General features: G+C 41.1%; 1 protein-coding gene across 1 annotated transcript in view; it reads left to right on the top strand.

The window, feature by feature from the left end:
* Positions 1 to 274: 274 nt before the first annotated feature.
* Positions 275 to 13,350, top strand: part of SLC6A7 (solute carrier family 6 member 7) — a 56,178-nt gene continuing 43,102 nt past the window's right edge. The window contains exons 1-2 of the mRNA XM_075274952.1: positions 275 to 438; positions 12,428 to 12,611. Of these exons, the coding sequence (XP_075131053.1) occupies positions 406 to 438; positions 12,428 to 12,611 (217 nt within the window). The 5' untranslated portion in view covers positions 275 to 405. The remainder of the gene's footprint in view (positions 439 to 12,427; positions 12,612 to 13,350) is intronic.

Here is a 13,350-nt window from a genome sequence, read left to right as displayed (position 1 = left end):
TTAAAATGGAGGAGACATCTTCATATTCTTACATACAGATTGTCATCATTCCCGTTAGTCCCTTTGCCCGATGGGTCCCAAAAGGCATTCCTCTTTAGAGGGGCACACTGTAATGTGTAAGATCTATTTCATAGGAATATAATTTATTTTCTGCGCGCCTTCCTAGTACAAACTCTTTGCACAGGCCTTTGCCATTCTTTTCTTAGCAACTTACTAGAGGGGTTAACAGCAGAACAAGCTCATCCCATTCTGTGCCAATCACCTGAATGTGAGAGATACAGAGCGAGAGCGAGGGAGAGCAGGCGAGGAAGAACATCTCTTCAGCAAGCTGGCCTCGCATCTCCCAGCTGTGGGCACAGAATCTGACGGAGCGAAACAGAGACTGGGAAAGCCCGGAGCAACAGGATGAAGAGGTACCAAGAACATCATCTGCAGCAGGTAGGCAACAGGCTTCTTGTGACTGGAGACATCATGCTAGGGGTCCTGAACCTCAGTCGTCTCATAATATTATCCATATTGTAACATGATGAAAAGAATACAGGAGCATATCTAGTATTTTTCTATACAAATATGTTCCTAGAGAACCCTTCGAAGAGAATCAACTCTTCACATCATCATTTAGTAATAAATATACCGACCCTATGTCACACAAGCCATTTCATACACTATAATTGTACTATGTATACACCGAGCAGGCACCTGTAGGATTTCCACCAAAGACACATAGCAATGTAGTGGTGGTAAAAAGGAAGAAATGAGCACAATGAACTGAATTACAGCCCAGAGAAAACAGACCGTGAAATAGGATTTGTAGAATTGGGAAGTTGATCTGTTCAGCACTCAGCGTTCCAGGGGAAAACAATAAAAATGTACATATTTTGTGTTCATGGACGTAGTAGCTGTCAGGGCTGTTTGTTGTTAGGTTGTGATATTTTATGTGGAGTGAAGATGATGTCGGCTGTCTGTACATTGTGAGTAGAGAGATGGGCTCTCTTTAGTTAACCATTTCATTGTCTTGAATATGGCAGTGTGGAATTTCTATATAACAATGTATACAAAATGTATACATGTATACAATGTATACATTGTTTATATTATCTATCTATCTATCTATCTATCTATCTATCTATCTATCTATCTATCTATCATCTCCTATCTATCCATCCATCATCTATCTATCAATTTATTTACTGTACACATGTCGTAGCCTTAAATATAACCTGACAAGTGATTTTTGCTGCCCTGAGAACAGTAGATGAAAGAGAGAAGCTGAGCTCTGTAATATATAGGGTTATAAGATAGAGGAGAGAAGCTGAGCTCTGTGATATATAGGGTTATATGATAGAGGAGAGAAGCTGAGCTCTGTGATATATAGGGTTATATAATAGAGGAGAGAAGCTGAGCTCTGTGATATATAGGATTATATGATAGAGGGAGAGAAGCTGAGCTCTGTGATATATAGGGTTATATGATAGAGGGAGAGAAGCTGAGCTCTGTGATATATAGGGTTATATGATAGAGGAGAGAAACTGATCTCTGTGATATATAGGTTTATAGGACAGAGGAGAGAAGCTGAACTCTGTGATATATAGGGTTATATGATAGAGGGAGAGAAGCTGAGCTCTGTGATATATAGGGTTATATGATAGAGGGAGAGAAGCTGAGCTCTGTGATATATAGGGTTATATGATAGAGGGAGAGAAGCCGAGCTCTGTGATATATAGAGTTATATGATAGAGGAGAGAAGCTGAGCTCTGTGATATATACTAGACTCCCCCTATGGCTCACCATACAGAAGAGGGCGCTAGCTTTCCAGGCATGCACCACCAAGCATGGCTAAGCCACCTGAGCAAACCAGACACTCACCAACCAAACAACAGCCAACCACCAAACCAAAAACACCAACAGACGATAACCAAGGCCGAAATAAAGGCGACCACAGAGGCAAACAGAGAGCGGTACATTGAAGAATGGAGAAACGAAATAAATAACTCCAAGAAACTCACTGTGTACCAATCCCTACAAAGGGACTACACCTTGGCCACCTACCTGGAGAGAATACGCCACCCCAAGCACAGACAGACCCTGAGCCGGTACAGACTGAGCGCCCACAACCTAGAGATAGAGACGGGGCAATACAGGCAGACGTACAAACCACGGGAGAATAGACTGTGCCAGCACTGTGACCAGGGGGCCCTAGTAGACGAGACCCACTTCCTGCTACACTGCAACAAATACTCAGCTGTGAGGGCCGTCTACTACCAAAGACTCTCTGCCCACATCCCAGACTTCATATCTGCAGACGAGAAGAGGAAACTCTACATCCTACTGGGAGAAGAAGAGGCCACTGTGGAGATCGCTGCCCAATACGTGTCCAGATGTCACCAAACAAGAGGAAGATGAGACTCCACGGACTGTTATATTTATCCCAAAACACCCGCCCCACCCCACCCCCACCTCCCCATAAAGCAGTCACCAACGAAGAGGAAGATGAGACTCCACGGACTGTTATACCCCAAACCAACCGCCCCACCCCCACCACTCACCCACCCGAGTCCAACTCCCCCCCCCCCCCCATTTTACTAGCTTTGGCAATGCCAAATATCTATTCGGACGTGCCAATAAAGCTTTTTTGATTTGATTTGATATAGGGTTATATGATAGAGGAGAGAAGCTGAGCTCTGTGATATATAGGGTTATATGATAGAGGGAGAGAAGCTGAGCTCTGTGATATATAGGGTTATATGATAGAGGAGAGAAGCTGAGCCATGTGATATATAGGGTTATAAGATAGTGGGAGAGAAGCTGAGCTCTGTGATATATAGGGTTATATGATACAGGAAAGAAGCTGAGCTCTGTGATATATAGGGTTATATGATAAAGGAGAGAAGCTGAGCCATGTGATATATAGGGTTATATGATAGAGGGAGAGAAGCTCAGCTTCTCTCCTCTATCATATAACACAGTGTTCAGCTTCTCTCTCTCTATCATATAACCCTATATATCACAGAGCTCAGCTTCTCTCCTCTATCATATAACCCTATATACCACAGAGCTCACCTTCTCTCCTCTATCATATAACCCTATATACCACAGAGCTCAGCTTCTCTCCTCTATCATATAACACAGTGTTCAGCTTCTCTCTCTCTATCATATAACCCTATATATCACAGAGCTCAGCTTCTCTCCTCTATCATATAACACAGTGTTCAGCTTCTCTCTCTCTATCATATAACCCTATATATCACAGAGCTCAGCTTCTCTCCTCTATCATATAACCCTATATATCACAGAGCTCAGCTTCTCTCCTCTATCACATAACTCTATATATCACAGAGCTCAGCTTCTCTCCCTCTATCATATAACCCTATATATATATCACAGAGCTCAGCTTCTCTCCCTCTATCATATAACCCTATATATATATCACAGAGCTCAGCTTCTCTCCCTCTATCATATAACCCTATATATCACAGAGCTCAGCCTCTCTCTAATCCATTTTACCTCAGATATGGCAGTATCACTTAAAGATTGAGAGTTAATTCTGTATACAGAGATAGCTGTCAGTCACTAAGCAGATCCACCCATTGGACTCCTAAGACCAGAAGTAGCAAGAATTTAGATTAATACAGTATAAATTATATTGAATCCTACAAAATTATACATCAATTTGTTCAGCTTCTTTTGCTCTACAATGTCGCTGGCAGATTAGTATTTTCACTTGTAGGTATACCATTATTATTTTGGACATTTGTGAAGATAAGGTTTATTTACACCTTGTGAGTATGGTTAATCCTTATGGTTTCATTCTCCCATATAATAATTCTAGTGGTTTCACACAAATACAATATTTCTTTTTCTTTACATTTCTAACTTTTTTTTTCTTTTACTTACATGGATAATCGTAAGCCATTATTGCTTAGTGTCAGGCTTTTGGATTTCACCTTGCCTTAGCCCAGGGACCTAGCCATAGGAGGTGAGACAGTAGCAGCCACTACCAGGCCTTAGACCCTGTGGGGGCCACAAAGGTCCTTCTACCACATAAAATATACCACTATTTGCACAAAGTAGGTAAGGGCTCCATTACAGATTTTGCATTGGGCCTTTAAGTTACTCCTCTGCCAAGCCTTTTGTTTTTCAGGAAGATAAGTCTCTGCAATAGGAGTCTGGCATATCTCTCTCTCTCTATCTCCATATCTCTGAAATTTCCCCATTGTGGGACTATTAAAGGATTATCTTATCTTATTGAGACCACATGTATAGGGGGCCTTGAAAGAACAGTCGCCATCCAACAGCTTTTGAAAGTGTGGCTAACTCTTGTGTCTATATTATCCAATTAAGTCATATTATCCAAGATGGCATCATGGTGAGAGACACAGGAGTTGCAGTATACATACTCCACATGGGGCATTTCTAATGATCTTGTGTTGTTCTGCGTGGCACATCAAATACAGGATAATAACCAGGCTTTGCTTCAGCCATTACCCTAACCTTATTTCTAAATACCTGAGCCATAGCAGGGTGTCATGTTGGTGCCTCTTTCCCAGCACTCAGCACCCTCCTAGTACCCCACTAGCTTGCCTAAAGTAAGGACACATTCTTAAAAATGTCTCTTTATGTTTGTTTTAACTAAGGCCACACATTGAGGAAAAGCTAAGTGTTTGTTGCAGATTTTGCCGTAATTTTTTTTTAGCCAAGCCAGGAGTGGATTATGTTCCTCACTTGAAGCCATTCTTGGCTTTGGCTAAGACCACAGCAGAATTTGCAATAAAAACAGCTGCATTTCCACAAAGTGGGGCCTCATCTTACAGGAAACCTGTTAGGTCAGTAACCTACCAGTCTGCTTCTGTTATGTCTGCTGACAGTGTCAATAAAAATGTTAATAGACCTAGCAGTGGTGAACCTAGCCTTTCTGCTGCCTGAGGCGGACGACAGAAAGGCGCCCCCCCCCCAGTATTAAGTCCGGCGGTTGGGGGGGGGGGGCGCCTTTCTGTCGTCCGTGTTTGCTAGTGGTAACATTAACAGTGAATACAGTGAGTAACATTTTGTGGTGACTTACTGGAGACGTCCCTGACTAATCCCTCCTCTGCACTGCCGTGACCACTTCTTCCAGCTGTGATTTGTCCTCTGTAAGGTTTGCAACACAGACATCTTTGACACCTCACTTCTCCAGGCACCCGACCCATATTGTCCTCTCCTACACAATGCCCCTTAAAGAGGACCTTTCATGAGTTGGGGCACATGCGGTTTTATATACTGCTGGAAAGCCAACAGTGTGCTGAATTCAGTGCACTGTCGGCTTTCCTGGTCTGTGCCCCCAGTGAAGAGCTATCAGTGCCGGTACCGTAGGTCTTCACATTCCGAAGGGCGTTCCTGACAGACATTCAGGAATGTCCTTCTTCACAGCAGCACCTATAGCCTATTTCCTATTTCCGTCCGTTTTTTTTTTTGGCCAAAAGGAACCAATATAAGTCTATGGAGTCAGGCCCCATAACATCCATTTTCCGGCTGATGTGTTAGTTTCACTAATTGTAAAAACGGAAAAGTGGGTCCAAAAAAAAAAGCTCACTGTTCAGTTAAAAATGTACTTAAAAACTGGTGCACGGCCAAAAAACTACTGAAAAATAAATGACACAGGGATGGAAAACGGACACTAAAATCTGACAATTTTATCCGTCCGTTTTTTTTTAACTTGTCATGTGTATGGAGCCTTAGAGAATTCCCATACTTTGCTATCTCAACATCTGAAAGCTTATCAGATCTAGCTGAGCCGAGTTTATCACACAGCATGATTCATCATGATAGGATAGCGCGCACGTAATGAACCCCCTAAAAGCTCTCAATGACAAATCAGCTGTAATTTGTCATAATGATCTGTCCTACATCACAAACCATTCATTTCTGGAGATCTCATCGGTGAAGAATCTCCTGAGTCACTTGTCTATATTTTCTGCTGACCCTGGGTAATATTATTTCCTATGATCTGAAAAGAAAGGAAATACTATTTCTCCCGGCTGCTATAGTAACCAAGCGTTTCACTATTAATGACAATGGGCATATACAAAAACAATGACAACACTTTGTGGATTCTGTCGTGGATTTTTGCTGTTAGGTTACATAATACAGACTGATGTTAGGGACGGTTCATATCTGCCTTGACAGCTTCTGTGGGGAGGTTGTTTAGGGTTTCTGTCACTCCCTATACAATGCTATTGTAGCTGATAAATATTGGAAACCTCAATCCCGTTACAAGTCTAGTCGCCATTTGGATCTGTTTTAGGATGCTTTGAATGAATGCGCTAGCCCGGACATAGCTTAACCATGATATAGTTAGGCTGAGGCCCTACGTTGCAGAAACGCAGCTTTGTTTGTTGCAGATTTTGCTGTGGTTTTCTTTAAGCCAAGAATGGCTACAAAAGTAATGGGAAATATATAGCAAGCTCTTATACTTCTTCCTTCTGCTCAATCCATTCTTGGCTTTGGCTCCATAATACGCAGCAAAATCTGCAATAAAAAAAGCTGCATTTCTGCAGTGTGGTATCTCAACCCAAGTATGGCTTCACACAACCGTGTGCTAACCAGTGGGCGTGAATGAACGGCATGGGTGGCGTGCAGGCGGCACACAGATGTCACCCATGTGTCGCCCGTGCATTGACCATGCTTCCGTGGCCCCTTTCATTCAATGAATAGGAGCCGCGGAACCAGGGCGCAAAACTGGACAGGAATAGGACCTGTTCCATATTTTGCGGCCCGGACTCTCGATGCACACACGGGACCATGTATTTCACAATTATGTATATAGGCCCATAAGAATGAACGGGCCAGGGTTCTATCCCGGAAAATCCTGAATAACACACTGACCATTCATACAGTCTTCTGCAAGGGGGCCAAAAGAGGTATTTTGTGGATGGAACCAGTGGAAACTACACCACCTGTAGATTTTGCTGACTTAAGCCTCATGCACACAACCATGTGCACAATCAGTGTGCTAACCGCGTTTTTCATGGCTGCCATACTGACCTGTTCATTTCTATGGTCTCATACACACAACTGTGTATTTTCATGGTCCAGTGTATGGGGCCAGGAGAAAAACTCAGGATAGTCCTATTTCTGTTTGTTTTGTGGCCTGTGCTCACTGACCTGAATAAATGGAACCACGGAGGCACGTAGGACACGGCATGTCAACCATATGCCGTCCATGCCACTCAATCATGGCCCAGCAGCATGCACACGACACATGTCGCCTTACACTGGGGTCTATCATTAGTAATTATAGGAAGAGTTTTCTTTAATCTAAGTTGTTTATACTTAATATAAGCAGTGACTTGAAGATAGAATCTTATTGTTTCAGAAAACGTCAAATGTCGTCACTTTTACTGTGAAGATAAAACCTTTTTGCTTTGTAATAACATAACGAATGGGAAAACTAGGCTCAGATAACCTTTAAACAAAAAAATTTGAGTGGTAAAAGTGATTTCCATTTTATTCTAATTATATTTATTTGTTTTCACAAACTACAATGATAATTGGAATGAAATAGATGAGAATTATCAGGTGAGGCCTACAACTTGTAAGTGTAACACGAGATGTCTGAATCTGCACATGCCCACACCAATTCAGACAGCCGCTTTATTGGCGGAAGGAGATAGAACCTTTTTGCTCTGAACGGATAAGAAGTTTGGAGATGGAACCATTTTGCATTCACGTTGTCTCAGTGTATATTACAGATAATGCTATACCGCTCAGACAGCATGTAGATTGATTCATAAAGAACCGCGTGTCAAAAAAGTGCAGATAGAACCTTCTTGATCTAACGCGGCATATTGTCTAGTCCTTTTGGTATGGGTTAGACCATAATCTAAAAGTTGATTTGAGGAGGCTAAAGGCTAAAGAACCCCCAGGCAAAGCAAAATTTACGAACAGGATAATGTACTGTATACCATGTAAACCAAGGTGAAGATAGCAAAAATGAGAGAAAAGACTTGGCAGAGTTTCTTGAAGGACACACATGGCTTCATTCCTGATAGATGACCAAGATACAACATTTTATATTTTTCTTTTTATCTTCTGCCATTCACACAAAGGGTCCCGGAGATCCGGCGGAGAGCCAGTGATCGATCCGAGGCTCCCTCAGCGATGAGTGAGTCTCGGATCGATCACTGGCTCTCCCCCGAATCTCCGGGATCCTTCATAGTCTAAAAGTTGCCATACTAAAGTGTGGCAAATAGGGAGCTGGAACACAATGAGGCGTTGAAAATTTATAGGTATCTCTAGCTTCCCCAGCAACCATCTTGAACAATTGCGCTTAACTTTACACCTCCTATTAGATGGCTTAGTGAATGCCAGAAAAATGTGCCAAAATCTTGGTGCATGTTTTGATCACAGCCTTGCAACTTAGGGCTGCACTTTCCCTAAGTTGCAACAAGTGATATCCCAATCCCATGAAACCAGGCCTTTTTTCTTGTAGTGACAGATAGCTAGATCGATAGATAGATAGATAGATAGATAGATAGATAGATATGAGATAGACTGATAGATATGTAGATAGGATAGATAGATAGATAGATAGATAGATAGATAGATAGATAGATAGATGATAGATAGATAGATAGATAGATAGATAGATAGATAGATAGATAGATAGATCATTTTGTTAGTAGGGAATCAGTTTCCATTGGAAATATAAAATAAGGAGGGCCGACTCCATAGCACAACAAAGAAGGGTTTATCTCTTTAGTAACTTCCCCTACTATCACACAATAGCAATAGATAGATACAGACAGAAAGAAAGATAGATATGAGGAATAGATAGATAGACAAAATAAATAAATAGATACATAGATAGGATAGAATAAATAGAATAATTAGATACAATAAATAGATAGATAGATAGATGATAGATAGAATAAATAGAATAATTAGATAGAATAAATAGATAGACGCAGAAACCATGCATCTCAGTTTCAGCAGTGAGACCTCTTGTGTACAATATCTCTTCGGTCGGCAATATTGCAGTATGGCAGCAGAATGTATATATAAATACACACTCACACATACACACGTGTTAAATCAGCTGTTTCGGTGTCTACATTTCCATGGAAACAAAGCAGCAGACTGCACAGTTGTAGAAGGAGTCGCTGGTAAAAGGGCAGCCCAGCAATCTGTGAGAGGAAATAAGTGACGGATATTTTCCATTTACAATAACCAGCACCACCAGCTCTGCTCACAGGAAATAGGACAGAAAATTTACACATCAATTTTACCTGAGGAAAAAAACATGAATAGCAATAGGAAACATGGCTGTGTCTATCCATCTATTTATGCAGCCCGACTCCCGAGCCATCCTCCACTGGGACTGTCAGCAAAAGCAACTTTAAAAAGGGAGATGATTATTTTGGTCTTCAATCTCTCATGTGTCTTGGCAATACAGTGATGTCACCATAGAGGGGTAATTTATACAGTGATGTCACTGTAGAGGGGTAATTTATACAGTGATGTCACTGTAGAGGGGTAATTTATACAGTGATGTCACCATAGAGGGGTAATTTATGCAGTGATGTCACTGTAGAGGGGTAATTTATACAGTGATGTCACCATAGAGGGGTAATATATACAGTGATGTCACCATAGAGGGGTAATTTATACAGTGATGTCACCATAGAGGGGTAATTTATACAGTGATGTCACCGTAGAGGGGTAATTTATACAGTGATGTCACCGTAGAGGGGTAATTTATACAGTGATGTCACCGTAGAGGGGTAATTTATACAGTGATGTCACTGTAGAGGGGTAATTTATACAGTGATGTCACCATAGAGGGGTAATTTATACAGTGATGTCACCGTAGAGGGGTAATTTATACAGTGATGTCACCGTAGAGGGGTAATTTATACAGTGATGTCACCGTAGAGGGGTAATTTATACAGTGATGTCACCATAGAGGGGTAATATATACAGTGATGTCACCATAGAGGGGTAATTTATACAGTGATGTCACCATAGAGGGGTAATTTATGCAGTGATGTCACTGTAGAGGGGTAATTTATACAGTGATGTCACCATAGAGGGGTAATTTATACAGTGATGTCACCGTAGAGGGGTAATTTATACAGTGATGTCACCGTAGAGGGGTAATTTATACAGTGATGTCACCGTAGAGGGGTAATTTATACAGTGATGTCACCGTAGAGGGGTAATTTATACAGTGATGTCACCATAGAGGGGTAATTTATACAGTGATGTCACCGTAGAGTGGTAATTTATACAGTGATGTCACCGTAGAGGGGTAATTTATACAGTGATGTCACCGTAGAGGGGTAATTTATACAGTGATGTCACCGTAGAGGGGTAATTTATACAGTGATGTCACCGTAGAGGGGTAATTTATACAGTGATGTCACCGTAGAGGGGTAATTTATACAGTGATGTCACCATAGAGGGGTAATTTATACAGTGATGTCACCGTAGAGTGGTAATTTATACAGTGATGTCACCGTAGAGGGGTAATTTATACAGTGATGTCACCATACAGGGGTAATTTATACAATGAGGTCACTCTACAGGGAAAATTTTTATAGTGATGTCACTCTACATACAATGAGGTCACAGTGCTGGGCAATGCACACAATGGTGTCACCTTGGAGATGATGTATACAGCAATATCACACTGCAGGGTTAATCCTCTAAAGCTGAAGTGTATCAGTTATATATACAGTGATGTCATACTAGGGGAATAATGCACATAATCATATCAAAGTACAAGGATAATGTCTGAGACGTAAAAAGTAACCATGCAGGCTCATACCAAAACTTGTAAAGGGACCCCATTCTACCACAATTACCTTAGGCAACAAGTTCAGAACTTGAAAAATGTACAAATATTTTGGCCCCCATTACACAAAGAAATAACATACATAGTGGTTTTGCAGTACAAATTATACACATTGAAGTTACAGTACAATGATGTGACAATGTTAGAAACGTAAACAGTGATGTCACAGTATAGGAATAATAAACACAGTGATGTCACATTAATATACACAGTACAGTCACAGTATAGGGATAATTCCTACTGTGACATCAAAGCACAGGGATGTAATTATGGTGATGTCACATGCAGACTAGAGATGAGCGAGTACTGTTCAGATCAGCCGATCCGAACAGCACGCACGCATTGAAATGAATGGACGTAGCCGGCACGCGGGGGGTTAAGCGGCCGGCCGGCGTCAAAGCGGAAGTACCAGGTGCATCCATTCATTTCAATGCGTGCGTGCTGTTTGGATCGGCTGATCCAAACAGTACTTGCTCATTGCAGACATTATGATGTCCCAGTATAATAATGGAGGCACATTCAGTTTTCACATCCCTTTCCATCATTCATAGCTGCATCACTGACTGCACCCTAGGTCTCAGAGAAAGTGGGTCCTGCTATGTCTGCAACCCTGCACCTATGGATAATGTAATCAATGATGTCACATTAATATATTTTATCATGCCCAAGTCTCCCAATTGAGTGGTGGTCATGCATGTGCACTGCTACTGCTCTATTCACTGTATGTCTGGGACTAATGTAGATGGCTAAACCTATAAGCCATCCCTTTAAAGCTTGAACTAATCTACAAGAGCGTTATACATCTATTGTCCCTTTTTGCTGTCCTACTGGAATTGTGACTGTCAAGCCTCTATGATATGGATGGAATGTGAAGCTCAATAGCCACATAAACACAACCATCACATACATTCTTCCCAGCGTCTTATTGTTTATATATTATTTATATTTTGCATAGTGTTAATAAATTGTGTATTCTGCGTATAATTCATTCTTTTTAACATCTACGTATATGGAGTAACTATGAGTGTATTTTCTGGGCTAGGTTTACCCTAGCATAATGATGGTTGCAGTGCCCAGCTACACGTCGCCTAAGCCTAGAATAAAAAGCATATACATAAATAAATGACTAATGCTATTATTAGATATGAGGCTATTTCTCCTGCAGTTAGATCACCCTCTGTGCTATCATATTCAGTGGCCTTTTAACCACATATTCTTTTAATTCGATCATATTACGTTTGCTTCATGTACAAAGGAGTCTTCACTGCTGGAGATTCTACATAGCCATTAGCCACCTTTGTATCACTGTTTTTATTGTGATTGTTATTTTCACCTGTAGTACCAGCAAAAATACTTAAGAATTTATTGTATTGTCAAGGAAATAATTACATCTTTTGGGACCCAAGATAATTGAAAAAATACAATTAGTGGGTAAACCCCCTTAAGACATTGATGGCATATTGCTTTCATCCATATTTCCGCTCTATACAACCCAAAGGGCCTTAATGTGGTTATATCTGGGAATATTTAGTACTTTTTCTTAATTTTTCTATTTTCAAATTACCTGTGTCTTTTGTTTCATTTTAATATCCCAAGCCCATCACTCCAGATCTTCTGATGACCCCTAGTGATCGTGATGATGCAGAGCTGGAGATGGAATACCCAGAGGACCGAGGAAATTGGTCAGGAAAGTTAGATTTTCTGCTGTCTTGCATTGGATACTGTGTTGGCTTGGGAAACGTCTGGAGGTTCCCGTATAGAGCTTATACCAATGGAGGAGGTAATTATTATTATTTTTACCATTATCATTTTTATCATCATCATTTTAGGAAAGAATACAGCATTGGAGTCTTCCTTTTGACCTCCACTAAAAAAATTAAGGTATTAATCTTGGTGTGTAAACTTAAGTTTCTAAATTAAAAGATGTGAGATCGATGCTGTATGATAGCTCTATCATTTCATCATATTGCAGAGTAGGTTTAAATTATTGTAGCCCTTTACTTCCTACCTGCCGTCATTGAGAGTACTGTGGGGAATCGCTTAGGTAGATGCTTGGTAGTAGTGCAGGGACAAAGAGACACAGAGACTGGGTTATACTCAGGTTCAGCGCTTATTTCACTTGAGGTGCATAAACTGCCTTTGCAAAGGCACAAACAAACAAAACAAAAGCCTTCTCGGCTGAGAACTAACTAAACATAAGAAACTGTTCCCTGACTATACAGGAGCCTGGTTGCCAGTCTCTCGCTCTGGTAACAACAATGGGTGGCACAGTACCTGGTTTGTAGGCTCTGTTTGGACAGGTCAGCTCATTCAGTGTGGTGCCACATCTCCTAGCACTACACACAACCTAATATGAGGCCTTGATTAGTCAGCTGACCTCCCTGGTGTGGGTCTTTACCAAACACCCTTTAACTGCCTAGCTGGAACAGACCTGTCCTCGCACACCACACCCTTCACTGTCTCACAGTATATATAAGTTATATAGATAGCTATCGACTGTAGAGAGGTAAATAGAAAAT

The sequence above is a fragment of the Leptodactylus fuscus genome, chromosome 5 (genome assembly GCF_031893055.1).
Source record: "Leptodactylus fuscus isolate aLepFus1 chromosome 5, aLepFus1.hap2, whole genome shotgun sequence".
Classification (NCBI taxonomy): domain Eukaryota; kingdom Metazoa; phylum Chordata; class Amphibia; order Anura; family Leptodactylidae; genus Leptodactylus; species Leptodactylus fuscus.
Note: the sequence above shows the minus strand (reverse complement) of the source record. Positions and strands in the feature narration are given on the sequence as shown.